Source organism: Oryzias latipes, chromosome 14, assembly GCF_053564925.1.
Source record: "Oryzias latipes strain Hd-rR chromosome 14, Olatipes_Hd-rR_3.1".
NCBI classification, from domain to species: domain Eukaryota; kingdom Metazoa; phylum Chordata; class Actinopteri; order Beloniformes; family Adrianichthyidae; genus Oryzias; species Oryzias latipes.
Window position 1 is genome coordinate 27,806,970 of NC_136250.1, and position 19,122 is coordinate 27,826,091.

Below are 19,122 nucleotides of genomic sequence, written 5' to 3' on the forward strand. Positions count from 1 at the left end.
GACACCACAGAAACACATAAAACGGCTCGGTTCGCATCCGCCAAAGTGAGTTTTTGGCAGCAGCGCGTCGTCACTCGGCTTCTGTGGCTTTTATTGTTCATTTGTCCCCTCCCCCTTTTGTTTGACATGTTTGTCCTCTCATCCAGATGCTCCCACCACCACTCCTTCCCCCACCACAGCCATCATCACCACCTCCTCCATCACCTCCACCTCAAGTCCCAGAGCCAATCAAGGTACAGTATCACCCCCGACACAGCCTATTTATGTGTGTGCACCCAAGCCTTCCTTCCATATGTTTTCATCTCCACTGCACAGTGTCAGGTGGGCTCACCTGCACTTATTTTTACCCGCGGGTAAAAGGTCGTCTGTTTGTAGGCATCTGCCAAATTTTAACAAGCTTCAACAATTCTTCCACAATTTTAAAGAAATGAGTGGATGCGGTGTGGCTGAACTCCAGGTCAAGGACCACTTCTCAGACGGTTGTTTGTTTTTTTTATTTTTATTTTATTTTCATGTTTAAATAAGAAAATGGAAACTTAAAAAGGATGCATTTTGCCTTTAGTCGAGGTGACACCAGAGGCTGCATCTGCTGTTTGTGGACAGTTCAGACTCAGGAAGCAGAAGGTTTTTTTGCTTTTGTTTTAATATTATATAGAAATTCTTTCACAGCCGTCTGTGGGAGCTAAAAGCATAACTGTCACTCTCTCCGTGTGCAGGTGTGTGGCAGTTTTCAATTGATACATCATGCTGGTATATTTAGAAAAATCCATCCAAATTCTTAGAAACAAAATATCAACAATCCTGATATTAATGAGAAATCCTGAACAGCTTCAGAAAATAACCATAACCAGATTCAAATAATAAACTGAAAAATACTTTTTTATGAATCTATTTTTAAACTAGTTTACCTTTAATTAAAATGGTACAAAACACTGTTTTTTATATAAAATTTAAATAAACTTTCATTGTGTTTTTTTTTTTAGAAAAAGTAGATCTTTTTTATTCCATAACAAATTATTACACACATGAAATAGGGCACTTACAGTTTAGTAACATTAGGTATATGTATAGAAACAGCTCATTTAATTATTTTACTGATTGTAAACATCAGTGCGGATCATCAGTGTGGATAGATCACAAGTTATATATATATATATATATATATATATATATATATATATATATATATATATATATATATTTAAAAAGAAAAAAAGCTAGTCGGCCAATTATCATCCTCACCAATTTAACAAGTTAATCTTATTTAAACTTTTTTATTATTGTACTTATTTATTTCAGTTCAAAATATGTGTCTGATTCCCTTAAATTCAGCTTTTCATAATTAGTCTGTACCCTGAAGTACATGAACATTTCAATATATGATTGGATGATATATAATTTTAATATACAGTGTACACATAGAGGTAAATCTTTCAGAGCTGGTCATTTCAAAAGAAGCTTGCATACGGAAAAAGTGTGATTTTTTTTCTTATAGCCAAAAAAAGTCTCACTTTTCAGTGATACCTAAAGAAACAAACAACATTAGTTATTATGATCAGGGTTGAACACACAAACAATTTCACTCCTTATAATTTCACACTTAGAAACATTCATCTGTTGTCTGGTTTGTCTACGTCTGCACACATTTATCTGCTAATATAGCTGAAATTCAAATAGTTTCTTTGCTTATATTCTTTTATTTGACATTAAACTCTATAAATCTGACAAAAGTTGCTGTAAATCTGTCCTCTGCATCCGTTTAACAACATCCTCCCCACTTTTAAGTTTAAAAAAAATGAAACTTTTGTAATCATTGACACATGCAGATACCCCAACAAAAAAAAAAATAAAGTTTCTAGTGACAACAGTTATTTCATCGCTTTACATTGCATTGGAATTTGGATGTTCAGCTCGCAAACACATGTTGTCTCATAGCTGCTGGTATCTTATTCGTCTCTGCTTCATACGGATGTTTAGAAACTTTTTACTTGCCAGAAATATTTGATCTCGCCAGTTTTTTTATTTTTATTTTTGTTTTGGCATTCAAAAAAGGAGCGCTTTCTGTTCTGTTTTGTTTTTGTTGTATAAAAAAGACATGAAAAGCCTTTTCATTTTACTGTGTGTGCAGATTTAGCTTGTAGAGATAAAAGCATAAACTAGAGTAGTGCTTCAAGCCTTGTTTCCACATGGTACAGTCCGGTCTGGTCCGAAACAGTTCGGCAGTCCGGTACTGTCCGGTGTAGAAAGGTCCAGTCAACTCAGGTGAGTGTTTCGACTCAAAATTGGACCGTCACAGCGCATGTGGGGTGCAGCTTCCAACAGCAATGGAAGTCAGCCAGCAGCTCTTTTTTTCCCACTTGCCTTTGTATCTTCATCGCATTTGATGTTTGAGAAGATTGCTGGCGGCGAGGAGAAATCCAGCCGCTTTCTTTGGTGTGTTCTTTTGTCGTGTTGACCTTCCGCCAATCAACGAGTTTCAATTTCAATAGCATTTGATTTTTCGATGGCCTTAAACCCTAAAGTACAGGACTGGACCGGACCGCTCAAGATTAGACAGATTAGACTAGACTTCAGATTTGAGCAGTTTTGTATAGAAAAAACACTATTTTAAAGCATTATTCATTCATCTTCTTGACCATTTTTCCCTTTCGGGGTCACGGGGTTGCCGGAGCCTATCCCGGCCACTTGGGCGTAGGCAAGGGATGCCCTGGACAGGTCGCCAGTCTGTCGCAGGGTAGAATATCCTCAATCACACATCCATTCGCTCTCACACTCACACCTATGGACAATTTAGAGTTGCCAATCAACCTATGAAGCATGTTTTTGGACGGTGGGAGGAAGCCGGAGACCCCGGAGAAAACCCACACATGCATGGGGAGAACATGCAAACTTCACACAGAAAGGTCCCCCTTTGATGTTGTGTTTTTCAGGTCCCCCAGCCGGGACTTGAACCAGGGGCCTTCTTGCTGGGAGGCAAGAGCGCTAACCACTGCGCCACCGTGCAGCCCTTTAAAGCATTAAAGCATTAAAAACCTTTATATATTTCAGTAAAGTCACCGGTTTATTGTGTTCAACTGCCATAGTCCTGACAACAAATGTGTCTAACAAACAGCAGTTTACTTTTCAAGTTTGTAACAGACAGATAAATAGGTTGAAAGAGTCGAACTTGAACTTTTAAAAGAACAAAAATAGTTTCTCAGTGATAAAATAATCTGTCCCTTCTATTCCTGGGCTCCATTAATGTGGTTTAAATTTCTTTATCCACTTGTTGTAGCACCGTAAAAAGCAGGTTTTTGTGGCATTGACGTGAGTCTTTATCATGGAAACGTGATGGATAAAAATAAGCTTTGCTGGAATTTCGACATTTTGTTTCACACTCATGAATTATGAGTAATTACAGCGCTCCAAGGCAGAGAGTGATGCATGCCCCCACATGTTTTTCTGCTTTGCAAGTGTGTGTGGGTGAGATTGAAGCCTGGAATTTAGAGAACAAATATTAGGTCAAGGTGTAAGCATTGTTTTAGAGGGGCTTGATGGTCATTGCTGTTTCTTCTCCAAAAATATTAGCTTTTAAGAAGACCAGAAGCATTCCTACCATTTTTACTAAAAAAAAAGTGCCTCCTGCTAGATCAGAATATTGAGATTTTTGCAGATTATGTAAGGATTATAGACCGGATTTGCTGTGATTGACAGTAGGAGTCTGAGCAACTCTCTGCAGGCAGCTGATCTGGCTTTCATTTGAAATACATCTGTCATTCACATCCTCAATTATGGATCAAAGTGGGATTTGGACAAAAAGAAAGGGGAGCACTGAGGCCGAACAATAAACGAACACAAACCCTTGAAAAATTAGGCCTCTTTTGAAAATAAACAAATGTTTATCTGGCTCTCTCAGAAACAGAACTTGGGGCTATTGTTAGTCTGAATCTCCAAAGGGCGCAGATAGAAACCACTGTTTATGCCTCGACTCTGAAATCAGCTCGAGCTCCAATCAAAGCCGCTCCGACAGGCCGCTCAATTGGAACAAACTTCTCAAGGCTGGCAAAAATCACAGGCATTGTGCTTGATTATGCCATCTGATTGGATTAAGAAGAATACCCGTCTGTGGAGGCTGATTGATGGCTCCTTTGCCTCGGATCAGGAGCATCGAATCTCCGTTGGTCTGAAATGAGTCGCAAGGGTGGTACTAATTATCATACCGAATACCTCTGAATAACAGGCTTCTTTTTTGGGGTAAAAGGGCTAATTATAGATTTGTTTTGTGAAGTTTGTTTACTCTGTCACAGAATTTGGGATTGTTTTTATGTTAAAGGACTTCAGGGAATGAATCAAAACAAAAGGAAAAGGGCAACCTTTAAGAGTCGTCCTTTATTCCTTCCTTCAAACAAGGCTTTTATTTGGCTTCTTCTTATCACAAACTTTTTTATCTTTGAAAGAGATCCTCGCTTCCTTTGTTCGCATCCACTCGTCAAAGTTTGCCTGAGAAGAAGTTCACGTTCCAGTATGATCTTCCACCTGACGTTCTCCAGCTTTTTCTTGGAACACTGACAGGTGGCTCTGTGTGAAGGATGAGGCTCACACTTCTTCCACTTTCGGCTTCTCCCATCAGGGGTCGCCACAGCGAACAAGTCGCATGGTAAATTTGGCAATGTTTTACGCCGGATGCCCTTCCTGACGCAACCTTCTCAAACCGGGCTTGGAACTGGCAGAGGTAGAGAAGGGAACAGGGAGCAGCCCGGAGTCGAACCCGGGTTTCACGGACGGAAGGCACCGCAAACCAGCACGAGCTAAACTGGCTCCCCGAAGGATGAGGCTCACACTAAATAAGAAAAAACATTCCTTCAAAGCCCACTGACCAAGTCAGAGGATCAACCGCGTCTCGTCCGAGAAAGGAAACATGTCTGCCGTCCTGCTGCGGGATTTTGCGACTTTTTTTCATTGACGATCTCCGCTCACGCCTGAAATGATTATGTTGGCACGCCATCCGGGCCTCCCAGGAGCTCGACTTGTGTGGAGATGTGCAGTCTTCACCTGATAATGCCAACTCCCTGTCTGCAGTGCCAATATTTTCAGGTGGAAACAACCCACGTACAGTTTCAGTCAGATGCTCTGTCTTTGCTTTCAGCTATCAGGGGCATTCCATTATTACTGTGTGTATTGATTGAAGGCAGCAGTCTCTTATGGCTCTTCCAATTGATTTCATTCGCCCACAATGAGCTGCACACATGACAGAAACACCCAAATGAATCTTTAAGACTGGCCTCTTTCTCTTTTTCTCAGCCTAGATTGTATTTCATAGATAATTTTTCATTGAAGGAACACAAATGGGAGTAGGGGTAGTGGTTTGATGGACAGGTTCTTTGTTCCAACCTATTTCTGGGGCCATTTTCTGAGGATTTATTGCTAATTTAGGTGTTTGAGTTTGTTGGCTTTTGCGTGCAGCCCGCAGGTCAATACATCCTGGTAATTCAGAGTGCTGACCTGGCAGATGTGTCCATAAGACAGCCATGGACAGCCTTCACGAGAAGAGCTGGTTGTTGGTTACTGAGTGTTGCATCCAAACATCTCAACAGAAAATAGAGCAAAAGGTTGGAAAATGGTGGGAAAATTGAGGTTTTTAGGACATTTTTGAGTAAAATCTATTCAAGAATATTGAGGAACATCACAAGGAGTGGACTGAGGCTCGAATACTCGATGTGAGCTACAAGTTTTTCTTTTCTTTTTTTTTTTTGAAGCTTCTACCAGGACAAAGGAGAAAATGCAATATTTGCAATGTTTCAAGCTCCTCTTTCAGATAAAAGTCAACTTAATGTTTCATTTGGAAATCAAAGTCTCAAAATGAAGTTTCAGTGATGGTTGGGGAGCCATTGATGTTGGTCCACGGCGTTTTTAAAGTTTTTTTTTAAGTCCATGAAGTTATTTGCTGAGAAATTGCGGAGACCTCCTGCTGAAAATCAGTTTGAAGATTCGGATTTTATTTTCCAGCTGGTCTTTTCCCATAAAGGTACTAAACGCTTGTTCCGGACGGCGAACTCACCTGACCTAAACCCGATAGAAAACCTTTGAGCTGTTGTCTAGAGGAAGACGAGGGACACCAGACCCAACAATGTGGATGACAGCTGAGCCACAAGCTGATGTAATTCTTTTAAAGGACTCACAACCCGGTATTGATTGCATTAAAATGAAAAATTCTTCATACATTTGGGCTGAAAACATGATTATTGATTACTCATAAAAATTATAATAAAGGCTTGAAATGTTTTAATCTATGTGTAATGATTCTGTATAAAATAGGAAATTACTGACCAAAATATTTAACAATATTCTAATTTCCTGAGATGTACCTCTGTTATAATAATTACCTTAATGGGATAGCAGTGAATTAGTATTTTTTTCTTTTTCTGAACTGTCAGAAACTGACAAAAGAAAATTAAAAACCAACAGCTTAATCCCTAAAAAGAATTTTTTGCACTTCCCATGTAATTAGAATGAACATTTTCATTCCGCCGGTCCTTTTTGATGTGTGCCAACATGCTTCAGGGGGGCGTTTTTTCATATATTAACTGTCTTTTTTTTATGTCTGTTTCGCACTCAAAACCATCTTGTAGTCTACAACTTATCTTTGTCAGTTATGTGGACAAGTAATCTTTAAAAAAGCTGAGTTTATACCTATTGTTTGAGTGATTTCAGTGATTCAACATTAATTCAACGTTGAGTCCATCCAAACAAAGCAGACAAATCCATCCTGAGTTCTCCATGGAGCCGAGGGGACTATTGTACTTAATCCCTGATTGAAAAAAAATGGAAAATGAATGTGCATGTTGGGAAAAATAATAAGGCAGCCGGCTAGCATTACTTTTAATTGATGAAAGACCATAAACGGTGCTGACAACCAATTAATTAAACCCACTATAAAAAAAAAACAGGACGGCTCAGCCCTGGGAAGAAAAGAGAAGCAAATATTCATTACTTTTGTCAGCGTCTTCAATTATACAAACGCCATCTGCTGAAGTGATTTGAGAATTTTCTGAATTTAAAATGTTCCTCTGTCTTTGTGCATTTTATTTTGAAGCTAGGACTTTTGCCACTTTTCTTCAGTTTCAGTCCAATGTTTTCAAATAACCAGGAAGGATCTCACAGTGACTTAAACGAGGCAAAGGCAGTAACAAAAAGTGATTATCCTTCCTGCTGTACAATTAAACTACACATAAACAAAGAATACAAAGAAAACTGCAAATTAGCTGTTTTTAAACCAACAAACGGCGATTTTATCCTAATATTTACTAATTCTTTGAGTACAAAGTAAAAGGTACATGTTGCAGTAACAACAACACAATGAACAGAAGCAGCAGGATCCTTTATTTTACTCCATCTTCTTGTCAGTGGAGGTTCTCATTCGTCCAGGTGACGTAGTCTTCAAGTTGAGTCATGGCATTCAGGAATTAAAAGGCCTCTATCATGCTTTTATAAAGCCTTTTAGAGTAAACTAAATGCATTTATGTGATAATATATTACCTTTGGCACACTAAAGAACGATTTTTTTTAATGAAATGCAAGTTATTTTCGCAGCTCATTTTCCTACCAGGAAGTGAGACGGCTTGATCTCTGAGGCTCCGCCTTTCTTTCTTTGTGGGCGCCGTCCATTTCATGACTTTGACCTAGAGCGGGCCTCGGCAGAAAGTGTGTGTGTGTGTGTGTGTGTGGGTGTGTGTGTGTGTGTGAGCCTGGGGGGTCGGATACTCTTCCTGGAAAAGGGCGGTTCTCACTTTATGACAACACAGTGGGAGAACCCTCTCGTTTTGGTGGATTGGGAGGGGCTGGTGCCTCCGAGTACAGGTTTTTAGAGGAATGCTCATAGATGCAGGTAGGGATCGAAATACCACTTTGAGGTTGTCTTTTTGTGAAGAATGAATATTATAAGACACTTAAAAGCTCAAAAAGCAGATTTTGCATGATATCAGCCCTTTAAATCCTTTTATTGATGTTTCATGCATGTGGCTTCATCAGTAAAAGTGGGGCTGTGCCTCTAACGTCTACACAATCATTTCTTACTCCAAACACAATGAAATAATCATTGTCATCTTTTTGTAGACTTTTATGCATCATCACCACGACACTAAATTCATTTACCAGATTATTTATTCCACAGGTTTTATGCATTCTTTGAAATATCTTGGTTAAATGGTTATACATATATTTTTATATGTACAATATTTGTCAATATTTTCCTATTATTTACTTTACATTTATAGTCAAATATTGCCTTTTTTTGAACATGTGTTTTTAAATGACATACACTTTACACTTTATCATTGTGGTCTTTTATAAAACTGGATGTATTTTTCTACAAAGGGTTGAACTCTGAGAGTTTAAAGAGGAGAGAAAAGTCTAAAAATGTTCATATCTGTTAGGAAAAAAAAAGGAGCATAAAGTGTGTAGTGAGAGGTTTTACAGCCATAAATCACCTGTAATCCTGCTTTCTAATGTCACCTATCGCAAGGTATTCTTAAACCGTAACCACCCCCACGAGAAATGAGGTCATACTAAATTCCATCAAATTTGGCATCTTAAATAACACAAAAACATTATCCTGGAAAGAAATGCAGAATGAGTTTTTGACATTTTTTAAAATGTTTCCAAGAGCTTCTTAATACAGCATAAATGAGCACATACTTTGCTTATTTTTTATTATCAGTAATAAAAACCAAACAATAGTTAAAGGTCTTAGTTTATCTTTTTAAATAATATCTAATTAGCTAATCACTCTGCAGCAGTTTAATGTAACCAACATTTAACAACTGCAGTCAATCATATTAAAGTTTTTAAAGTACTACAGTACTCTGTGGGGGAAATTGAACCGTTTTAGGAAGAATTTGGAGTAAAAAACCGCATCAGCGTGTGGTTTTGTCTTCATCACTCACCTCAAAAGGATCCAGACTCGTCCTCAGAACAGAACGTCTTTACCTGAAGTCCATCAGGAACAGCAGTCGACCCAAGGATGCCCCAACAGGCTCACCGTTACCATTACCTGGTTATGATGTGCTTATGAAAGGGCCACGATTGTCATCGAAATAATTCTCTTTTTTTATTTTTAATTCCTGCTCCTGCTCGACATTTAGGACTCCTTCTTTTCTTTGCAGGGTTTTCCTGTAGTTCTAAAAAAAAAAAACACTAATGCTAACAAGCTACTCATGGCTAAGGTGCCTCATCATTAAACAAAAAAATGTTTTCCTGAAGGAGAAGCTTCCCTGAAAACTTTAAACCTGGATGCAGTTGAAGGCAGAAAAGTGGTTCTTTCCTCCGCTTGGAGTTCAGGTGGATCACTTCAACCTCGCCACTTGATCCACACAGAGCTAACAGAGCAAAGCAATTTCAGAGAGAAATTGTGTGAGTGGATGTGGTTAAAGTCCAGCTTGTTTGTGGCTCAACGCCCCCTCTCTTCCTGTAACGGCTCCCAATCCCCAACCAGAAACTGCAAAATGTGGTTCTTTTTGGCTTAAAGTTTCCAACGAAAACTTAAAATAAAAGCAATAAATCGAGTTTATACGTGACAAAGAGACATTTCTTTTAGGATTACATTCAGACTAAATCAGCACTTGTGAAATATAGAGCATTTAAAGTCTATAATGTGGATGGAAGCGCGAGCTAAATCAAGGCAGAGCAGGCAGGTCGCTGCTGTGACAGCATGAACGTTCAAATCCACAGCCGATCGGCGTGCGGCCATCTCCGCATGCTGGAGCCGGCTCGCGTGTCGCTTTAAGTCGCCGAAGAGCCTGTGGGAGGCATGGCAACCACTCCTGGAGCCGTGTTCCATTGTGCTGCTGAATGTCAGCGAGGACACTGCAGATGCCTCCGTTGACCTGGGAATCATTCTTCTGTGGCCCCCGCATGGCTTCCATCCAACTGTAGTGGGGGTTAGAGGTCCACCCACCCTTCTGTTGACTGAGGGTGACTGATTTTTATTTTGGAGGCTAATTAATGTAGATAATTAAGACTTAGGAGCGCCTCTTCAAGAGGAAGCTGGCAAAGTGTCTCTGTAAGCTGACTGTTCTGCACAGATACACGGTTGCTGTTCTTCAAAGATTTTAGGAGGTGAAATAGTCTAGAAGAAAAAAGGGACACTGATAAAACACCCTAAAGTTACCCCGTAGCCTTGGTATGTATGTTTACATTCACCATTAAGAAAAGGCTGTGCTTTTTAGCGCGCCTGAACTCTCGTGAATGGAAAAAAAGAAAAGAAAATAAAAAATTAAAGACTTAGTGCCCACCCCTGTCCCCCTCTCCTGTCCTGCTCTCCCCCTGCCTTTCTGCCACACTGGTCAGAGCCCCACATGACAAATTATTGGGGAGGGAAAAAAAGTTATTTTTTTCAAAATGGCGGCTTTTCTGTTAGTTTTATCTCAAGTAAACTTTTTGATTTCCTTGGCAACAAAGGTTTTTCAATAACCACGGCCACATTCCTGATATGTTCATATCGTATGTTCATATAGTTTTGTTCAGCTTGAGCCAACGATTCATCTATCAAATTTTCAGAATATTCCGGTAAAAAGTGTGCGAGGAACACGGGAACGCCACTTCAGCAAGACTGTCACGCTTAAGGGATTTCAGGGAAAATTCAAGATGGCTGCCTATTCCTGAGGTCAAAGAAATGTCAGTTGTTGTCGTCAACTTAATCTGGCGGCAAATGTTTGAAATTTCGTAAAAATCGCTTGAACAAAAGCTTTCTTTTTCTATATTGTGTGAAACATAAAACATTTTAAAAATTTGCCACAAACTGGGAGCCAAGCCAAAAGGTACTGTGGCCATTCCAATATTAAATGTAAACATTTCCTTTGGATATCCCTGACACGTATGTTTTAGTTACCTAAGTTGATTTAAAAACAAAAACAAATTTGGGCCAGGTTCTCCTGCTGTGATGTCATCATTTAGGGGCGGGGGGACATTGTCTTAGGCCAAAATTTGATTTACAGGTTACAAGGTGCGTGCAAATTTTGGGGAGTTTTTGGGGCTTTCCACTCAACGCACATTAAGAAAGAATTGCAAAAATCGGACAATCGGGTCCATGCGGGCCAGGACTGCTGTGGGCCAGAATAAACATTTCTATAAAAAAAGTCTATAAAATCTTATTGTTGTTACCAAATAACACAAACAAAGGCCTTAAAGCTCCCACTGCCACACTAAACCAGCAGAAAGTCAATAAAAATACCAGAAAGGAAGTCACAAATTCCTTCTCAGTTGCAGTTCCCTTTGCATTGCTCCTGCTTTACCTCTTTGGTGGGGATCTGGATGTTTCCACCCTGAGTTTTGGTTTTCATTTTGCCGACTAGCATCTTTCCAAAATACGTGACGTCCAAATGGGACAGAATTGTGTTTTCTGAGTCACCAGTCATTTTACAGCACACGTGTGTCGTGTGTGGCACTAAAAAAAGTCATTATATTCATAAATGTAACCTTTAGTGTGAGGCTACATGCGGCTGTGCTTAGGCTCCCACTGAACTCAGAAATGTCAGCAATTTTAAAGCTATAATTTCATTTCAGAGCCTCTTGGGCAGAAGCGAGCATCCACCGTCGGCAGAGTGCTTTGGTTAGATATGATGAGGCTTTTACTGAACTTTGAGTTTCTATGGAAGCTGAACGGAGCGGTTTGTGAGCCGGGTAACATTTGCGGCGCTTCTTTAAAAGCCGCATTACGATGATGATAGCAGGTGTTACGCCATTGGAAAGTTCATAAAAACAGAGAGCTTCCTTCAAGCATGCAGTGTGAAGGTAAAGCAGAAGTGGTCTGGACCTTGTTGTGACCCGCCGAATGTCCGCTTAATTAGCGTGAAAGTTTAAATGTCACGCAAATATCAACAGTCACTTATAATCCTGCTAAGCTGCTTCCTGATTATTTTATTCAGTGAAGATTCTGCACAGACCTTGTTTACATTTAGATTCATTTACATCCAAATGTCTGCAGTTGAAATATCTACTACATTAGAAACAACAAGGACAGAGAATAATTGAATATTGTGACTTTAGCAAAGAGCAGGTTAGTGGGGTGTTAGCACATTTTTAGGTTGTCCGGTCTTGTAGAAGGTCGTACTGAGGGGCGACCTCGTCTTCACCGTCTTTCAACTACAAAAACTCTTCAACCGTTTTCGCAATTAACGTAATTCCAGTGGATTCTGAAGCTGAGAAAAGCAGCTTCACACACACACAACACATACAGAATGCTTATACAATCAACGTAAATCAGCAGATTCTGTCGTCCGTGAAAAAAGCGTCTTTGCATCGTTCTGCATCACTTTACATTAGAATATCGCTGCAAAGCCAACATGTAAAGTTGCATATTTGAGTATTCAGTTCAATTCGATTTCATTTATATAGCCCAATATTACAACAATAGTCGTCTCAATGGGCTTCATACCGATAATTGTATAATAAACAGGAAATAAAGAACAGGAAGTCATAGAATTCAATAGGTAATGGCTAAACACTAAACAGACTAGGCTAAACTCGGCATTTCTGCCCCTTAGACCCGGAAAAATCGGAAGAAATCTCAGGAATGTCCACATGAAGGAGGGATCCTCCCCCAGGACAGACAGGCGATGTACCAGAACTCTTAGAGAAGAATTAGCTTATCGAACTCTACGACTGTATGTTTCAATAGTCCAGCAGACGGGCTTCATCCAGATGGGTGGGGGGGTGGGGGGGGGGCGCGAGACAAGCGTGAAATGGGTCCACAACCAAGTGTAAGAACAGGAGCAGAGACGAGGTACATGGTCATGTACGGGAGCACGGACGAGCCAACCGGATTCTCACTCCCCCGGAGGGGAGTTGGAAAGAGGGACAGAGTTAGCATCAGCTGATTCAGATGGATCGGGTAATTAGTCAAAGAATTACGATACGTCAGAGAGGGCGTGTTTTTTAGGTGCTGACAGCTCTCATGTTAAGGGTTAAGGGGAGCGCCAAGGGACATCATGAAAATGGTACGTACCATTGTCTAGTGTGTGGTAAGTGAATCGTCCAATTTTTGTAAGGCTAAAATCTGGGCCAGTGTATACTTTTTAGCGATTTGTAATGGCATTAGGCGCAGGGCCATGATAGCAGAATCCCCCCGATCACTGGGAGATGTGACACCTGCTGATGACATCATGCGCGACTGGAATATTTGGAGACCCACACAAACTAAGGAGCGTCCACTTATCACGTGAACAGACGGGCTCCCGGTCCCGGTCCACAGGATTTGGGAGAAAAATCTGTACTTCAGTCTTACTTACCCTTACGTGTTGTTTGAGTGTTCGCTACAACCTTCCACCCACAGCACACTCACATTTTCACCCAAACAGATAGTTTGTGACTTCAGTTTTGAAATTGAAATCACAGACATGTTTTATTTGATAAGGTTAGATCATGTCTTAACCACTTTTCCGCTTAAATAATAAGTCAAAATGGGGCCAAACGGAACTTTTTGGCAGCTGGTCTTCTTTTTTTACCTTTAGCGCTCCTTCATGCACGTATTTTACCAGAGCTTTACTGCCACTCCTCTGTCTACTTTATGGATTTATGGCCACCAACAAATAGCTTTATACAATAAAATTACCCAATTTAGAAGCATCAAGCCATGCTCAAAAAGATATCCCACAAAAAGCAGAATAGACTTTTTTTTTTTCTATAATTGATTTTATTGTCTCAGAGATATTTTCCATTTTCCTTCAGCCTTTTTACTCTTGTACTTTCCAGACGAAAATTGGATTTTAGCTGACCTTTAAAGCTAATCTGAGTCTCGTGGGTATCTTCAGTTATAGTACTTAAGACCAACGCTGTTTTTAATAAGACTCAACCTGAACATTGAAGCATCTTATAATAGATGTTTGAAGGTTTAGTTGATATTTTTAACAAGCTGATGTGCTCGAACAAGAAGGTTGTTTTATGTGTTAGAAGCCAAACCTTTAAGGTGTTACTAAAGCTTGTGTCAGACAGCCAATACGTACATTTTGCACATTTTCCACGTATTAAATTTCCGCCTTTTGAGATACATAAGTGATCTACGTGTTTCATAAGTGTTTCTTGTGTTCGTCATTCATCGATGTGCGCAGATGTCTGTTGAGGGTTTAGGCCGATGGGTCTTTACGTGAATTCCGTTTTGCACTGTTCAAAGTTTATGCAATTTAACGTAGTTAATTTGATATAATTCCCGCACGAATCACACATGAATTGCATGTAATCAGCGCAATAATAATGCTTGGTTTATGTTCTACATCGATTTACATGTTCTTTGTTGATTAATACTTCTTATGTGGTTTTATTTCACGTAAAGACCACAACTTTTCGCACTTTTTTCATGAATATTCATGTATGACCAATTTTCATCCACGCAATATGCACAAAATGTACTCAGTGTCACAGGCTAAAGGATTATCCTGTCAAAAATATAATTATAAGATAGACATATTTGTCGCCGTACATCTCAGTGTTGGCCTTGTGATCCTTGCATGTTAGTTCTGACCCCCCCCTCCCCCCTCCTGTCTGGATGCCTTGCAGGCACGTTTCTGCTGCAGGATTATTGGATTTCGTCTCTTTTTTTTCCCCTTCCAACTCCAAATGGACCACGTCTTTCCTTCAGATGGGCTTTTATTAGGTCATATGTTTCCTGGAGAGGAGCATCTCCGTCTCATCAAAGCTATGTTTCCTAGATTTATTAACATGCCAGTGAATCCACCAGTGAGTGCTTCCACTACCAGACGTTTTACTGTTCTGCCGGTTTTTGCTCATGTTTACAGTCAGTGTAAAATATCGACGTGGCTAAAATATTAGTTTTAGAACATTTTTGTAACACATTTATAGACAATGACAGGTCCCTGATGTCATGTGACCAGGGTCTGCTGGTTGTAAAGAGAACCCGGTTAAAGACTAAAGGTGACAGAGCCTTTGCAGCAGTGGCTCCATCGCTCTGGAACTCCCTTCCTGTCAGATCTGCAGACTCCGGGTTTTCGTTTAAAAAGCAGCTAAAATCCTACATTTTTAAAATGGCTTTTTTTTTATTCTTTTTGTATTCTGTGTTTTACTGTGAATTAATACTGTGAAGTTTATTATTATGAATGAGAGTCTTCATAGACATAGAGGAGGAATACAATGACATTATTCTTATGACAGTTTTGTCCACATTTGTTCACTGCATAGTGGGTTCGCTGTGTTGTATAGCCCTAGAAATCTCTGCGAAAAAACCAGTGTGCTTGGATGCTCACCAGACTGGGGAATATAGACCACAGAGTATTGTCAAAACATTTCTTGCAAAAAAGAAAGTACTTAAATGTATTTTTTCTAAACCATCCACATTTTCATCATCAGAACACAAAGGATTCATTAATACTTGTTGTAAACTGCTCGTATTGATTAGGTTTTCCTGAAATCTGTAATGTCATATTTGTCTTTTAAACAAGAGAGCGTGGAGTCCGAATTTCTTTTAAAATCCAGGGCACTAGATAGTCCTGCTTTATAAAGATTTTAGTAGTTAGGAATTGGGGTGGGAATGCAAACACACCCCATGTGTTGTTTTTTCTGAACGATTAGCTCTCAGATCATCTTTTGATCTATTTTCAAAGCGTTCCCAGTAGTTTTTTTTAATTATGATAATGCCGTTTTTAGCCAACATCAAGAAAACTGTTTTCCAGAACATAGTTTCTGCAGAGCAGCATGACTCTATTAGATATTCACTTCTGAGTTGCGGGTGGGACCATTAGTGAGGAGCAACCCCGCCCCCCCTTCCCGTTGCTTAGAGCTCATAGCAGGGAGCTTGTATTTTGGACAACACAAACATTTTTTCGAACAAAGGAAATACTCAGAAATGCAATTTTGAGCGTAATTGTCTTTATTTATGTCCTTCATCATCAGAAAAATGTCACAGGAACATGTTAAAAACTCAGTAGAATCTGTCTTTAACACAAAGCTGTAGTCTCATCTCCTGCCCTGCGACTTTTCCTTTCTCGCCTCTGGCGTTTTGTTGATCAGGCAAAAAGAAGGAGAGTATTTTCACCAAAATTGTAAAAGCAACATTTTAATGTGAAAGCAGGGCAGCAGCTCTGAGCTGTTTGTGGGCAAATAACGGCTCCCAACTGGAAAAAAAATAAAATAAAACCTTATCAGGTTGTTTCGACCAATAACCAAAAAAGACCTCACACATCCTCCTGTGCAGTTTCAGTTTGCATCTTCTGGCAAAAACCTGGCACAAATGTAAACAAGGACAGCCTGTGCCTGACTCAGCGAGGGCAGCAGAATTCTGGGAGAAGGAAAGCATCTGTGCTGCTAAGCGCTGTTTATGTTCGCCTATAATTGCCCTGCTAAATGAGCTTTTAATGCTTTTATTATGTTAAAATAAAGCACCTTTATGTAAACTCCTTCTTTCAGGGAACATCTTGGAATGATTATGACCTCCATTAAAATCGTAGAAGAGCAGTGTTAAAGGGAGTGAAGATGATTCTGTTGTGCAAACAAGCTTAAGGCTACAAATTTTAGAGAAGGTCCAACTTATTATAAGAACAAATGGAGCGCTCGCCGACCCTATTTGTGACCAAAAATGAGTTGAAGAAACGCGTTTGGTAAAAGTCAGACGACCAAATGCTCCAGGATCAAATTTAGCTTTCTTCATATGGAAATCCATTAAAGTTCAAAGGTCATCTGATTGATGCTGAAGCTGCTTTTTATTCATCCTTAAATTTATCCCGCAATCGTAATAAATGTGAAACAAATCATTTAAATTTTGAGGATCAATAAATGTATGAAACTCCTGGAGCTTTTTAACATTTCTTTTAAAGTTTTTCTCAGATTTGTAATATCTAATACTTTCTTCTATTACCATAAATATTTGAACCATTAAATCAAATTTGAACTAGTTCAATTAGACAATGTTCTACCATGAAAGCTGTGTACTGTTCATAGCTACTTTTCCTATACTTTTGTCTTTTTATTTGTTTGTATTGCAAAAATGTAAAACTTTATTTAAACTCTTTTCACACAAAATATATTTTAACTTCAAACAAACAAGCTGGAGAATAATACATCCATGAACATTACCTAACCTCAAAGCCATATTGAAGTAAAATTTTGATTCGATATATTGAATACCAAGGGGGCAAAAACATTCTGAGTTTCAGATTGAATGGTCCACTGGTCCATTTTTTATCAAAGACCCACTCAGAGGAATATCATGTTTTGCGTGTTTTTGTAACATTTCTTTGATGATGGAGGACAAATATTAAGAAAATTAAGCTTCAAATTGCATTTCAAAAAGGAGAGATCGTAGAATATTTGCTTTTATTTGGTACAAAAATGTGCGGGTAATAGTCGATAGTATCTTGGCGGTCAAACTCTGGGACGATGCGTTTTTTATTCTGTTGCGATACACGTGGACCACAGATGAATAAACCCTGGAGCCCAGACGCTGATGGCAGTTGAGGCCAGTCCACGACGTGGTATCGGTCCAGGTGGAGAACGGGGCAGAGAAGAGTCGGTAAAACTGATGTAGAGCCAGCCGAAAATGATGGTGGTTGGCTGAGATAAAAAGGCGGGGAATTTAGCTATTGTTTTAAAGGGAAGGCGTGGTAAGTGGCGTGTAGAGCGAGTGATTCAAAAACCAGCTTTTCTCCAACGTGAAATAGATGTTCCTTGCTGAAATCGCGCCAAAGTTTTACTTCTGAGTATTTCTTTAGTCAAATCGTTGTGAATTAAGGAGCAGACAACAAATCAACTCTTTATAAAGAAAAGCTTATTTGTGACACAAAGAGGAGGGAAAGGGGGCGGGGTTACTTCACGGCAATAGTCCACAACTTGGAGGCGAATTTCTAATGAAGTCCTGCTACTCTTGTATGTCCTAGAAAACGACACAGGTGTTTTTGACTTTGAGCTGCATAATCAGACCACTGGGAACGCTATGAAAATAGATCAATAGATGATCAGAGTGGGACTCTACAGGGAAAAATGGAGCGACTTGCTTTTGTGAAACGCCAACTTTTAGTGACTTTCATACCTTTTATTCTGCACTGGCATCATTTGAACAGATGCACTGCAAAACTTTACCATTCGCTGTCAGTGCATGTTACAAGTAAGTAGTAAGTAATTTTTTACTTATTAATCAGGTGCTTTTGAAAATCATTAACTCATAGTTGGGAGGTCATTTATAACATGTTAACTAACAGCTTGTTTATGATCTTTTCTAATTATACTCGATTCTGATTGGCTGCTGGGTGTGCGTTAAAAAGTGATAACACACAGTGATTACCTCACTCCCCAAAAAGTAGTTCCGGTCACCCATCTTAAATCATCTGTATCACTGCGCCGGCTTCTTTAAAACAACACGTTCATTGTAAAAACCTAAAACTGAATCAAAGCACAGCTGTTTGACCTAGTGGTAAAGTATCTGTTAGGAGTCTTGAAATTAATGTTATTTTTTTATTATTTAATTTATTATTATTATTATTGTTGTTGTTGTTGTTATTTTTATCGGTTGTTGGTTGAGGGGAAAGAAATTTCATCTGTGCTGTATATCATGTTGATGTAGTATATTTGACCAATAAAGCTGACTTGACTGCAGGTTTGGTTCAAAACCAATATTCCGTAACTCTGCAATCCAGTGTTTCTCAGCATCAGTAGTTGCATTCAGGGTGGTAAACTATCAAATGTTTCCTATTTGTGGGTACAAAGTGAACTTTTTAAGGTCTAGGTGACCTTCATGAGGACTTTTCTTTAATAAAAATACAATTTAACTTTTTTATCGTCCCAAGTGAATGGCATTTGAGTTTCAAATGTAGGGACTTGTTCAATTAAAATGTGAAGAAAGCTGTTTTCATTCATGCAGCCATCTTTACTTGGCCATTCAGTGAACATAACAAGACTCCACTGTGCATAAACTCTCTTCAAGTCAGAAACCCTTTCACATCGGGACAGTGACACACTTATTATTTTCCTCTCCTGATATTTTGTCTTTCTTCACATCAAAGCCTCCGGCAGCCCATAATAGTCTCCTCCATATCTCCTCAAGCAGTCGCCACATTGCCCAGATCGTGGCGCTTCCAGTGTGTGCCTTGAGAAAGTGCATTTGTGTGCCAGCCTGTGTTTACCTCTGCACTGCCTTTGGTTGCCTTT

The 19,122-nt window shown here is 39.4% G+C and overlaps 1 protein-coding gene across 5 annotated transcripts in view; it reads left to right on the plus strand.

Moving 5' to 3' along the window:
* Positions 1-19,122, plus strand: part of cadm1a (cell adhesion molecule 1a) — a 501,435-nt gene that overhangs the window by 438,429 nt on the left and 43,884 nt on the right. For 3 of the 5 annotated variants that reach the window (XM_023962566.2, XM_023962565.2, XM_023962567.2), the window contains one exon: positions 147-233. The exons of the other annotated variants lie outside the window; for them this stretch is intronic. In XM_023962566.2, coding sequence (XP_023818334.1) covers positions 147-233 — 87 coding nt within the window. The remainder of the gene's footprint in view (positions 1-146; positions 234-19,122) is intronic. 5 annotated transcript variants of the gene reach the window in all.